The sequence below is a fragment of the Amaranthus tricolor genome, chromosome 12 (assembly GCF_026212465.1).
Source record: "Amaranthus tricolor cultivar Red isolate AtriRed21 chromosome 12, ASM2621246v1, whole genome shotgun sequence".
NCBI lineage: Eukaryota > Viridiplantae > Streptophyta > Magnoliopsida > Caryophyllales > Amaranthaceae > Amaranthus > Amaranthus tricolor.
In genome coordinates, this window is record NC_080058.1 from 6533309 (window position 1) to 6547981 (window position 14673).

The 14673-nt window shown below is 34.4% G+C and overlaps 2 protein-coding genes across 2 annotated transcripts; both read left to right on the forward strand.

The window, feature by feature from the left end:
* The first annotated feature begins 2140 nt into the window (after window positions 1-2140).
* On the forward strand, window positions 2141-11937 carry LOC130828397 (uncharacterized). The gene is made up of 13 exons (XM_057694365.1): window positions 2141-2462; window positions 3402-3529; window positions 4278-4369; window positions 4877-4990; window positions 5487-5817; window positions 6012-6191; window positions 7187-7267; window positions 7567-7785; window positions 8088-8230; window positions 8333-8499; window positions 9030-9247; window positions 9374-9466; window positions 11318-11937. The coding sequence occupies exons 1-13, from the start codon at window positions 2246-2248 to the stop codon at window positions 11510-11512; spliced, it is 2178 nt and encodes a 725-aa protein (XP_057550348.1). The 5' UTR covers window positions 2141-2245; the 3' UTR covers window positions 11513-11937.
* LOC130828398 (uncharacterized) lies at window positions 11613-14165 on the forward strand. The gene is made up of 2 exons (XM_057694366.1): window positions 11613-11749; window positions 12689-14165. The coding sequence occupies exon 2, from the start codon at window positions 12712-12714 to the stop codon at window positions 13240-13242; it is 531 nt and encodes a 176-aa protein (XP_057550349.1). The 5' UTR covers window positions 11613-11749; window positions 12689-12711; the 3' UTR covers window positions 13243-14165.
* Window positions 14166-14673: the final 508 nt, after the last annotated feature.

Below are 14673 nucleotides of genomic sequence, written 5' to 3' on the forward strand. Positions count from 1 at the left end.
CAATGATGGTAAAAGGACATAAAAATAAAATGATGACATAAAAATAAGTAAAAGAATGAGGGCGAGGAAAAGAAGGAAAATAGAAGAAAATGGGGTGCAACTAAAAACTATCTAAAATAGATAAAAATGCATAAGCACATTCTAAAACTAGTCAAGTAACGAAATAAGTGAAGATCAACGTAAACGGAGTAGAATTTCATATAAAGATGACTCAAAACGCAAAAGGGAATCAACAATTCAAAAGGGATTAGAAATGTATATAAAGATGATTAATAAATTGAATAATTAAATTCATGTTTTTATAATTTATTCGATTTGATCTCCCAATTGGATCAGAGGCAAATGACTACGAAAAGCTCGCTTGAATTTAACAAATAGGTGCTTGAGTTTGTCCATATTTTTTTTAGTTTATCCTTAACACATTCCAAAAATAAGTAATTTCAATGTGCATCTAGAAAAACAAAGAAATACTTTATGACTGTGCTAATGCACTTGTCAAAGTGTTGATATTTATTTATAGTTATACATATAAAAACATAATGACAAAATAAATTTATTCAAATCATATAAAAACATATGTTTATTATAACATGTTACAAGCCTATATTTTTTGTTAAAATACACACTAACGTTTTATAATAAATAGTATGAATAAGGAGAGAAAAAAGTGAAATGAGTGGTTGAAATTGTGCTTTAATGGTAGGTAGAAAGTGAGGCTTATATTTATATATAAAGAAAATGTAGTTAAAATTTTGGAACGATCAAAAATGGAAAATGTAGCTAAAATTATGGACAGATGGGAGTGTTGAAAGTATGGAGATAGAAATTATATCAGGTATTATTTTAGTTAAAACATATACCACTTTTCTGACGCATTGAACTAGTGTTCAATTCTCATTTTGTCCCTTAAACTAAAAAAACAAAGAATACTCATCTCACTTACTCGGTTTGCCATATTTTTTCATTTTGATATATTTTAATAGAGTTTATTCCCCTAATATTACAATTTAAAAACATAATTCCCTATCTATATAGTAGTGAAAAATATTTTTCACTCTACCGTGCACATGAGACATATTTTTTTTTTTTTAGGAAAATTCCATATGGTAGCATCGAACTTTCATGGAACGCTAGTGGTAGTACTTTTGTAAGATTTTTCCACATGGTAGTATCCAGTTTATTCCTTATCTAATTGGTGTAGCATTTTCTGTTAAATTCTTGTCAATTTCCGTCTAATTCACCATTTTGACGTTTCTAACCTTATCAAGTGTTGGCGGTTGTCTTTATAATTTGACCAAAACATTTGAGAACATTGATGAATAAAACGGTGAATTAAACATTAAAATGGTGAATTAAACATTTGAGAGCATAAAAATGATTTAGGGCAAATTATAAAGACAACAACCAACACTTAATAAGGGTAGAAACGTCAAAATGGTAAATTAAACGGAAATTTGTAGAATTTAACAAAAATGCTACGACAGTTAGATAAGGCATAAACTGGATGCTACTATGTAGAAAAATTTTACATAAGTGCTAGCACTGGCATTTCATAAAAATTCGATAATTTTACCAAAATTTGCTTTTACTCATAATTGAAATAAAGAAACAGAATGCAAAAAGCATGGTGCACAAGAAATGATCGTGCAACCTCTCAAATATATAGCTTAAGCACCGACCAACTGAGCCAAAGGCATTTCTTAGATATGTTAATACTTGTTTATTATATAATTTTGTATTTAAGATGAAGTAAATGTCAAAAATATTATTGAGAGAATTAAGTTTTTCTACTGCACAATATTGAAATTAAGTTTTCAAATAATGAGAGAAAATTTTCGTTTTAATAAAATTATCCATTTCTAATTTTTAATATGACCCATCATTATTAGTCTTATATTCATTATTATTTCTAAATAACTACTCCTACATCACTTTAATTGATTACACAAATTTTTTAATTAATTAGACGAGTATTTTTTATATGAGGAAAATAAATTTGAAAGATATTTGTATTCCTAAGTTGAAGAAGTTTAAAATTGTCAAACTTTATACACAATAATTATAGCTTTATTAATATTAAATTATATATTGTATGACCCTTTATTAATAAATAAAGTATTATTAAAAAAAAGTTGAAGAAGTTCAACAAATTAAAACGGATTTCCCCGGGCTTATCCTTTACCGAGGCCATGGAAACTCCATAAAACAGACTGGTACTTATAATACTCAAGAAAACCAGAAAAAAATGCTTCGTTCTGCTCCAATGGCGGAGATGACTACTATTCAATTCAGTCGTATTACGCGCTATTTTCCTTTTACATCTTCCATTTCAAATCACTTCCGATCGCCTTTACTCTTGAAACCTCGCCATCTCACCTTTCGTTCCAATCGTCCTCGTCAGCGCCATCTTTTGTCCTTCACTTCCACAAGGAAATTCACTGTTTCAGCTTCTAGTCATGGCGGTGAGTAATCGATTACTTCAATTTAATATGTGTGTGCTTTGCCATTTTTTAATTTTGTTCTATGAGGCATTTTCACAAACAGTTTGTGTTCATTTTGCATTTTCGGAATTGCCATCGAATTGCATTAGGGTTACTTTTCTTGTGCACTAAGTACTCAACAGTTAGTGCCTAGCAAAGAAACTCGGGAAGGCTTATCTTAGCTAGCAACTATGCAACTGGGAAATAAAGCTATTGTATTTTAGTTCTTTTTTATCTCATGATGGCAGCTCAAATAGAATTTGAATTGATGCCGTGTATTGTGTTTGTTAGCAGTTATATGTGCTTAGATAATGATTAGGCATGCTTATTCTACAAACTAGAGTACATCATTATCTTAAATAATGTTACTAACTATATGAAGTGGAACTTGATCAAGAAATGAGCTCCTATGTGGTTGATGAACGATGATGCTATAATTTGTAATCCACAATGTGTCAAGGAATTACTTAAGCTTTGCAGCATTGGTTGAATTTGTAATTATATACCATGGTCATGATATATTGGTCTTTTGTATGCTTATATTTGTGTTTTCTAGCATTTAGAGAAAATCTTAGAGTTAATAAAGTTAGGGCCTATAAAGTGCTACTGGAAGTAGACAGGATTTGACTATAGTTCGAGAGTAACTATTAACGAGGTAAACCGGTTAATTAGGCAAATCTAGTTTAAGAATGCTTCTTGAAGTGAAGGAGTGGTGTTGTTATTAGAGGATTGCATCAATTACATTATGTTCTTAGGCGAATTCTCATGTCAGGTTGTTTTTTTATGTAAAATTATCTTTAAATTTTGTCTTTGATATGTGTGGTTAGAACTCTATCTACCTGTTTTAGATAAACACTGATTGATCACTTTTGAGACAACTTTCTCCCCTGATTTTCTAATGGGGTGTTCTTGTTGAAATAGTTGATGGAGTATATGATGTGATTGTGGTTGGAGGTGGACATGCTGGATGTGAAGCTGCTCTTGCTTCTGCTCGTTTAGGGGCAAGAACTCTTCTTCTCACGCTAAACATTGATAGAATTGCATGGCAGGTAACTATTCTGACATAGAAGTGTTTATGGAATCATGCAGCGTCTCTTCTATGGATAACTAGGTGGGTATAAAAAAATTGTGTTCATGTTGGCCCATTCAAAATTTGATTCAGCCTTTTGTTAATTCAGAGTTGATACAAAATTTCATGACTGAAAATAGTTTGATTTTTAACTATTTGGTGCACTGAAATAGATACATATAGTTCGGTTATTCTCTAATGTGTATAGATTGGATGTAATTCAAGGTAACTGAGATTCAGTTATTTTAATTGCCAAAGTTCAAGGAATATCATTTTTTCAAGTGTTTTACGCTTTATTTGTAGCATGTAACAAAACCACGAAGAAGAGTGTATTTAAATGCACATTTTACCACAAAATGGACATGAATTGATGTTGTTTTTTTTGTTATTGGTTATCCTATGGGATGTGGAGTTTTTGTCAATGCATTTATATAGAATTTCTTGACTTCTATTATCAGAGAGAAGTGCATTGATGGTTATTTCAGCCTTATTTCTTCAGACTTGTTGTACCTGAATTTGCCAATCTTCCATCAGCAATGCATAATACTTTGTATAGCTTCAGCCATAAATTTTGTTTATTTCATTTCTTTTATCAATCTTGCTCTTTGATTATTGAGAAGGCTTAGTGCTGCCTTGTGATTTACTGCCGGTTCAATGTTCACTACTCTTTGTCAACTATTATTGTCTTACCTGGCTGGCGGTAAATTTAAATGAGAATTTGCATGCAGCCTTGCAACCCGGCAGTTGGTGGGCCAGCAAAATCACAGCTTGTACATGAAGTGGATGCACTTGGTGGTGAGATGGGAAAAATTACTGATAGGTAATTTTTTTTTTGAAGGAAAATTATATGGAAAGTGAGACACCAGATGTAATTTCTTTTAAAGGATATAAAATCTAAAAATTTAAGTTACTACTGGAAAGTATGAATGGCCATGCCCATGACTATGTTTTTCATGATGCAGCTAAAGATTTATAGCTCTTTGGCGTTGGATTATAAGGACTATTTAAATGGCTAATTAATTCATGTGCACTTCTTATTTATGTGAAGTTGTAGATGATGTTTTCTACCAAGGGTTGATCGGAAATAACCTTTTTGTTATCACTAACAACGTTAAGGTTGCATACATCTGAATTTCAAACCCCGCTTCGGTGCTAGCCACTTACTAACTTTGGGGTAATAAAATGTTATTCTTTTTGTGTCTCTCTTTTATTAGAAAGAATCATACAGTCACATTATAAATTTGGGGAGCCTGTGAGTTATTTCATATGTGTGTCTATTCACTCTATATATTTACAAGCTGTAAGCGTTGTATTTGTTCGCATTTAGGTGTTATCTGCAAAAGCGTGTGCTTAATACATCCAGAGGTCCAGCTGTCAGAGCATTGCGTGCACAAACCGATAAGAGGGAATATTCTATGCTGATGAAGAGTGTGGTGGAAAAGTAAGTTTTAACTTGTGAGCTATTCTTCAGGGACAGTGATTTGTCAGAATATGAGGAGTGATCTGTGATGATTACTGAGAACTTTATCTTACCTGTAAGGCTGTAATAATTAGTCTTAACTTTTTTGTTATGTTATGCCTGTTTTCTTCAACTCAGTGATGGTTTGTTCACTTATTCTTGCTTGTAAGGCGTTCAGCTTTTGGTTAAATTATGACTTATAGAGCTGTCAAAATCCCCTCCTGGGCATGTAATGGATATAATTTGTTTCCCTCACCTGTTGAAATTGTGTTCCGAACTAAATGAATGTGCATTTTTGTTTTAGCAAATCCAAGAGACTGCCTAGTCATTCTTTTATGTAATAGATAGAAGTTAAAAAAAACTGACATTCCTTCTTTTTAAGGGAAATATGCACATTTCAAATGACAATGTGTCCATGCTTTTGTGTGCAGCTCTATTGTTTTATATAATGATTTCTATAGTTGATTTACTTTCACAGCACAGATAACCTTTCAATTAGAGAGGCTATGGTGACAGATATCATAGTTGGGAATAATGATAATATCGAAGGGGTTAGGACATTCTTTGGAATGAATTTCTATGCACCTTCCGTTGTTCTTACAACTGGGACCTTCATGAGTGGCAAAATATGGGTTGGCAGAACCTCTATGGATGCAGGAAGAGCTGGGGAGTCAGCCTCACATGGACTCACCGAAAACCTTCAACTTGTAGGGTTTGAAACTGATAGGTTGAAAACAGGGACTCCTGCACGTGTTGACATTCGAACTGTAGACTTCTCCAAATTGGAACCTCAGCGTGGAGATGAAAAGGTCCTGTTGTTAAATCTTATGTGTACGTTTTATTATGCAAGTTTTTAAGAGGAAATTTCATCAACTTTTTTTACCTTATGTGACTTTTTTGCTGATGTATTGCATCTGCTTGCAATAGTTAGTAAATCCACATTCATTTTTTGGTTTGCTGGTACGTAAAGGAAATTGCACTGATTTATGAATCGTTATTGTAGGTCAGCTGGTTTACCTTTGACCCTGAGTTTCATATTGAAAGGGAGCAGATGTGCTGCTATCTGACACGTACGACAAAGATCACTCATGAGCTGATCAAGGAAAACTTGCATGAAACTCCAACATATGGTGGCTGGGTTGAAGCTAAAGGTCCTAGATATTGCCCTTCAATTGAGGATAAGGTAAAATCTACTTAACATTTACATGCAGATTGCTAGCTTTTAATACCAACGCCTCCCTTCCTCGAGCCAGTAGACAAGAAAGGAATTAATTAGTAGCAAGTTCTTCCATACCATTGATGAATAATGCTAGAGTTTGGTGAGCGAATCTAATAAATATGACCACTAGCTTTTGAAGTCATATGAAGCTCTTTATCCTCCCCTGATAACCTTGTTTTCCGTAAGTTCATTAGAACTTAAAAGTTAAAAGTCGTAAATGTCTAAAGATGGATAATCTTACCACTGACACCATTGAATTCACAGGGAATTGAGATCATGGGTTGGTATTATGATACTTTGTTTGTACATATGTATTGTCAATTGAGAAGCCTCCTTGAAGTGTTGAGAAAGAAAGTTTTCTGGATCAACATTGTTGTAAGGGCTAGAAACTATCGAGATGCCTTTATGACCACTTTAGGTCAATGTGCTTCTTGTTGGGATTGCCCTTTTTTGCGGAATTATGTTGTTATCTCATCTTTGTTACTCTGGGATGTTTTAACAAGAGATACAGTAGTAACAGGGTAGTGAAACAATTTGAATCTCCTTAAAGTAGATAGTGTAGGGTTCTCTTTTAGGGAAAAATATTCCTATCACATTTTGTTGCCATGATATCTTAAGAAGAAGTTACTTTTGTAAATGGTGTGCTGAAAGAGCAGGAGGGGTAGGTTGCTTGAATGGAGGGAATTCAAAAGAATTAACTATGAATTGGCACCTTTGGGTGCTCCATTATCTTGTGAAAAATTGTAATATAGGACCGTTTTTGGCCAATTCCATATTACAGCAAGCCAGCAGGCATGGCTACTGTTCTATTTATGGCAGGATATATGTTTACTCCTGTAGAGATGCTATTTATCCCCTCTGTCTTTTTCAACTTTTTGTTCTGTTTATATGAAGACTATGCTTCTATGTTTTGAATTCTCTTAAAATCTCATTTTACCATGTCTTGTTTGTTGCTTCAGATTGTTAGATTTCAAGACAAAGAGTCCCATCAGATTTTTCTTGAACCGGAGGGCCGGACTGTACCTGAACTTTATGTACAGGTATTTCTGCAGTCATGTCTACACTGATGCTTTACTTCCTTTGGATGTTCCCACATTTTCATGCTTAACTGATGGTATCTACAGATGCAATACATCTTTTTTTGCTGATCTTCATAATTACTGCTCCTATAGTCATATTTCTTTAACAAATTTCAATGCAATTTTCGAAGGGTTTGTTCTTATTTTGTGTGTTGTTTTCTTCTACCTTTTTGTTCTATCTTTTCTTCTTTTGATTGGCAACATCTTTAAACTTTTGCATAAATTGACTGTATATATTCAAATAAATATTTTTTTTGCAGGGATTCTCAACTGGTTTACCTGAGAGACTGCAGCTACCACTACTGCGAACATTACCTGGACTTGAAAACTGTTCAATGCTGAGACCAGCTTATGCAGTGGAATATGATTATTTGCCAGCTCACCAGTGCTCTAGATCTCTTATGACCAAGAAAATTCAAGGTCTTTTTTTCTCTGGTCAGATAAATGGAACAACTGGCTACGAGGAAGCTGCTGCACAGGTTTCAAATTCTCACTCCCCTAATCTTTTCCCCTATTTCCTCCGGTTTATGAAGAAGAGTTGTACTTCAGTAAGAGTACATCACTATTTGTCTAAAGCCGCTTTAAATCGTCAATGAAAAGTTAATGTCATTTCTTATACATTGTGCACTCAACACATGCAAGGAGCATGCTTAGCTTAATTACGAAGTCCTATATATTTTACTAGGGAAACCTGAGTTATTAACATGATCACTCCAATAAGTTAATAGCATGATCACTCCAATAATCCCCCAAAACTGAGTTGCTTCTCTTTTGTTTGTAGGGCATTATTTCGGGGATAAATGCTGCGAGGCATGCAGATGGCAAGTCCGTCATTGTTCTTGAGAGAGAAAGCAGCTATATTGGCACTTTGATTGATGACTTGGTAACCAAAGACCTTCGAGAACCATATCGAATGTTAACAAGGTACTAGCATTGGACTATATGGATTCGGCACTTTTAAATCTTAGTAGTACAAACAAATTAATGGACTCTTATGTTTTTTGGTATGTTGTTTTTCTCATTTAGCCGCTCAGAACACCGATTGCTTCTTCGTGCTGATAATGCTGATAGTCGTCTTACATCGCTGGGCTATGAAATCGGTTTAATTAATGATCGACGTTGGAAACTATACCAAGCTAAGCAATCAAGAATCTCTGAAGAGAAAAATCGGTTGAAATCGATCAGGATATCAGGTTCAAGTCCTTAACGTTTCTCGTAGGTTTTCTATTTTGAGGGCTGGGTTATAGCCAAATCTTAGAAGGAATTTGTAAAAGTTTTGGCAACATTTTCTTGAGATACACTCGGGTAGTCTTATTGAGGGAAATATAATTCCTTTTGCATGTTGTAAATATTTCAGTTCCTGAAAAGTTGTGAACCTATAACTTCCCAACCTGCTACAAGAAAGAAGCATACTCCATAGGAGACATCATAGCACACTTAATGATATTTAGAATCGACTTCCCTTTTAAAAATGACCAGTTATGTCCTTTTTCGGCAGTAATTTGTCGTCTTTTGTCTGTCAATCACAAATGAAGACAGATTCTTTTGCTCTACCTGTTAAATACTTAAACAGCACTTTCTCTGATTATACGGATGAAACTTATTAAAGTGTAAAATTCAAAGAGATCTAATAAAAAAAGTGCATACTGGTTGAAATACAGTTATAGAGAAATTCCCTGTGTATCTTTAAGTAAGTGATTCTCTTCTTTTGAGTTACTTGTAGGTGGTGATCTGGCTGCTGATGTTTCCATATATTCTGGTCAACCAGTGAAGGATTCGTCAACATTAGAGAGTCTTCTTAAAAAGCCACACATAGAGTATAAACTTCTAGACAAGCATGGTTTTGGAAATGAGTGTCTATCCAAAATTGAAAAAGAATGTGTAGAAATTGATATAAAGTATGAGGGGTTCATTATCCGACAGCAACAACAGCTGCAACAGGTGCGTTTCTTGGATGCCCTTGGCATGCGTGTCTTGATGAAAACGTGTCGGCAACATTTTACTTGTGTTGTCATCCATTAATTTATTTCTAGATATGTTCTTGATTTATCTTTGCTCCACTTGTAGATGGTTCACAAACAACACAAACCTCTCCCAGAAAATCTAGATTATTACTCAATGACCACTTTGTCTCGGGAAGCACGTGAGAAACTCTCCAAGGTATGTTGGCTTTGATATTTGAAATCTGCAGCATCTTAGAGAAAGCTGTTTGATCTTTTGATTCTCGTTGGAATTCACTTGTCTAAAGATTAGGTGAAATCTTTGAATCATGGAGATGAAATTCAGAATGGATCTTTATTTAGTACTGAGCTGATCTCATTGACACAAATCCCTTGTTTGTGTTTTCTTTTACATCATTTCTCGTAATGTTAAATTTTAATAGAGTTAGGTATAGTAAGAGTACGGTACAGTAAACATTCTGTTAAATGCAGTTTATTGGCAACTGACTTGTCTTGTCTATCTGGTATACAGATTTATATTGCGAAGATGTTATAGTAAACAGATGCACTGCATATTATGAACCTCAAAATCCCCCTGTCTACAACTTGTATTCTACTTCACTTGTTAATTGAGGTTTATCAAAATTACAATGTCTACTTTCTAATAGAGTAGACATTTGATATTTGAATGAAGGAAATATTGAATTACTATAGCTGTTTAAAAGCTATATTAGGTATTTAAATAGGAAATAGATGCCCTCAATTTTATGATTAGGTTATTGGCTTATTGCCATGTTAGCGTTGACCGAAGATGAGTCCCTCTTTTTGGTTACTTTTTCCATTTCATTAATAGTTGCATTAGCATGGGGTGAACACTGAATGGTGAATCCAGGGGCGCAGGGCTAGTAGTATTTGGATGGGGTGGGTTTGAACAAGGCAACATTTACCCAAGGAAAATTTGTTAAAATAATCCCAACTATGACTCATTCGCTCAAAACAATCCATAGTATTGGCTAACTCAAAATATTCTATACCAATGGAGAAATCTTCTCATACTAATCCAAATTATGTTGTTTAAAAATTAAATTTAGAGTATTTTGCGAAGACAGATAAAACTTTTGATTATTATGAGAAGGTTATTCTAATAGTACAAGATATTTTGAGTTAATAAACACTAGAAATTAGATTGACGAATGAGTCATAGTCGAGATTATTTTGACGGACATATCTAAAATTAAACAATAAATGAGTATTTTAAGTACGAAAGTGGATGTTTTATTTAATTTAGTTGGGCTATTTAGTCTAATTTAAGAATGTCTTACGATGAGACCGTCTTGAATAAGAATTTGTGTTAATTTATTGATCAGATCCCTTGTATGTTGAGTTCTATTCATCTGCTTTGTGTTATATCACATTTCCCATTTGCAATTACCAATTTATATTATTGTCCATGTAACGTTTTAGCTTCTTTGTTTGTCGTTGTTCCATCTTTCCTCCTAAGTAGAGGAAATTACATGCTTCACATCCATGGAAATCGGATAATAGGTAGACTTTCCATCTCTCGAAGACCTGCCGTTCATGGCAATGGTTTTTATTTGCAATATCTCTAGTTTAAGAGAGGGAGGCAAATCATTAAGCATTGAATTTGATTCTTGTGTTTCACTATGTTTTTTCGGAACTACAGACATTGTGGTATGATTCTGTTTGAAAGATTCTTGAAGGAAAAGACATGATGATATGAACTAGTTAGAAGATAGGGAGAGAAAGAAAATTACCGGTTCCACAAGTAGAGGAGAAAAGGGAGAGCAGAACTCATCTGGAAAATAATAATTGCAGTTTCATTTAGCTTTTGGGAGAGTCATGTTATTCAATTACTGTATATAACTTTGCTTTAATTTTCTAACTTAGTGATCTCAAGCCTGAATCATCTTCCTGTACTGTCCATGTCCAATTATTTAGCTCAAAATGAATGTGTATTCTAATGATCTAATCTTTGTTTCAGCAGGTAAAATAAAAGTGTATTCACTAGTTTTGAGGCACGTTTTTGATATGCTGTGTTGTTTTCTTACAGGTAAGGCCGCAGACCATTGGCCAAGCTAGCAGAGTTGGTGGGGTAAGTTCTGCTGACATTACTGCTCTCATGATCATCCTGGAAACTAACCGAAGACAAGCGCAAGAGCAGAGTAGACGTCAATTAATGTCTTCTGTCTTGGTGGAGCCTGAAAAGGAAGTGTCTGATTCGGTGGCAGAGACGATCAAATCTTAGTATATGAACCAATGTGTCGCAAATGTAAGTAATACTTAAATTGATGAATTCAAAAGTCCATGACACCTGCTTCGGTTAATATGATAAATTGACCTGATTCGCCTTTCTGGACTCTTGGAGATGCTCTTCCTCATGCTATAAATTTTTGGGCTATGCCTAAATATTGAAACAACAGGCTCTGAACCGAGAAAATTCGTCATTGGCAAGCAACAAGAAAATTCTAAGGCACAAAGAAAGGTGATGTATCTAAGTAATTATTCGTGACTGCTGAATTAGTTATCTACTTGCCATTTTTTTGCAAATCGATTTAGTTGTTATATTAGCATGATTTGCCATTTTTGTGAATCAACTTACTCGTGATATTATCATGACATGTTTTATTGCTTCATGCTTGAGGGCTATAGAAATATTTGTTCTGTTGTGCACGTCTTCTTTGAGAATGTGATTATACAAAATGTTCATGCAGGAATATGAATTCATTTGAAATGATAAATGCTTCCTGTCTTCATATATCATTCCAAATCTGTCATAAACTAATAAAAATTAATACCATTTTAGGGAATCCTTATATATTTATGCCTTATATTGCCCTAAGGGAACGCCTAGCAAACTCTTACTTTCCCGGGATTGATTTGGGAGATGGCAATGCATTCAGCCCAGAATGGACAGCTTCTTTGAGAGGCATAAATTATGTTGGGCATGTAGCCCAACTGAAGTTGGTGCTCCAATTATAAGTTGAAAACCATATACTGCTGACCCATAATTAGACAGTTGTCAAAAACTAAAGTTTAACCAAGTCATAAAGTCAACCATCCATAGGATGATTGATTTGCTAATCTCTTAATGATCACACCAATTTCTGCTCATATCGTGTTGCCATGTACCCTATCAACCCATCAACCCTCCCACGAAATTTCTCATTCACCTCCTTCTTTCTTCTTTCCTATTTCCTTTTCTTTCTTTCCCTGTGCAATTACTATAATGTCGAACAGACGGGGCGTAATATGCTGAGAAATGTAACTTCTGTTGTCCACCTCTTCTCGAGGAAGTCTAATTTCTTTTCTTCTCTTTTTATCTTCTGACATTTCCGTACAATGGCAGCACCGAAGAATCCGAAGGTTAGGATTTGCTATATATGGGTCATCTCTTTACTTCTTTTCGTGTTTACTGTCTCAGGCGCTATATTCTTGGTGCTTTATATGATCCAACCATCACCCAACACAGCTTCTTGGTACCTCATCATCGGTGTTTCTCTAGTCTGCTTTCCTTGGTTCTTTTGGTTCCTTACAATCCTTTATCGCATTGTTTCTCGTGCTTGTGGTTTTAGGATGATTTGTTGTGGCCCTTCTGGTGATGATCACCTTAATGTTGATATTCCTTTGGGTGGGCCCACCATCAACAATGGTGGTAATAACGGAGGTGTTCTTAGTATTCCTATTCATGATGCCAATACAGCCGCTACTAACGGTGTTGGAGTTAATTTTGTCATCGAGAGTGGGAACGGGAATGAGGTGGGTAGGACATCTGGGGTGGAAGTGCAGCCAGGAAGTCCGAAGCGGGTTCATTTTGGAGGGGTAGTTGTACTAGGTGAGGAAGACGGTGGTGACCATAGAGATGAGGAAAACCCGAAACCGATGTCCTCACCATCATCGTCGTCGTCATCATCTCCCTCTCCACCAAGGAATTCTACTGAGAGCGAAATGCCCCTGAGATTGTTTATGGCTTCATGATCCGGACAGCTTAAAAAACAATATTTTTTTCGCAAATCAATCAAGTTGGCTGTAAATGCATCGAGCTAGGATGAAGATCCAAATCGTCTTCAGAGCGTAAGAGCTGCTTGATCGAAGATATCGTCTTCGGACATTGCAAGCAGTTCTGGTCAAAGAAGAGGATTGTAAATTTTTTGTCATTCATACAAAAACTATTTACATGGTTAGCCTGTAGGATATTTAGGGGTGGGAAGGATAGTGTTTTGATCAAGTAATGCCATGTTGAAACTTTCTATATATAGAAAAATCATAATTTGATTTGTCTGTATTTCTAAATCTGTGATTAAATTACCAGAAATAGTTCTGAAACAATCCGTCACCCGAATAGTTTTGTGAGAAGACTACCAGGTACCCTAAGCTGTAAAATTAAAATTCCGTCTTGAGCGCAAATTTTTGTTGGTACAGACACAATATTCTCTTAACTTTCTACTCGAATAAGTACCTTGTTTCTCACGTCATACTTGTATTGTGAGTAAATATTTATAGAGAAAATAAAAGTCAATCTACATTAAAACCGTAACTTTGCCAACTATGCATTTCTCTCACTTCTCTGACATATAAAATATGAAGTACATTCTTATTGTAGAAATTTAGATGCGTAAAAACGGAATATCAAGAAATTTATTTCTTTATATATAAAACATGATCTCATGCATATAGTAATACAAATATAGTATTTTTAAGAACCATACCCTTGTTCCATGATTTTTCACAAATTAAAGAGTATGTATGATAGTAGTGGATATCACAACATCAAGTGTTATTCCTCTGGTATTGGTTCACAAGCACCAATTAGATCACTATATATGCTAGTACGGAATAAAAAAACTAATATTTTTTTTTTATTTATTACCAACTATTCACTTTTTTTCTAATAAGACATTTCATTTCTCTTTGATGCTAATTCAAAGGGATAAAATAATAGACATTTCAGAAGAAATTATTCAAAAGGAGTAAACTCTAAAAGACACAATTGTATATTGGTTAATGCTCCTAAAAAATCAACCTTTTGCATAAATAAGGAAGAAAAAGAATTAGCCATTTTTAAAGATGGTAAGAATTGAATCCATATGAGACCGAAATTTTTGTTTTTTTTTTATTACTAAGAATAATCCATAACATTATTATTAATAGAATGGACTAGCTAGCTATTAGCCTATCATCATCACCAATGATATACATGCATGATTTGTTTTAGGCATTAGTTAATAATTATTTATGCACTGAAAACTTCGAAAAATATGCAGGTGCTGAAATAAAAGTTGGTCCTCTTTTAATCAAGGATAGTCAACCAACTAAAGTCTAAAGAGCCAAGCAAAAAGATTGTTCATTATATTCTCTCATATTCTGCTAATAAGCGGGGTTGGCCCTGAGATTTTAGGGATCGGGGGC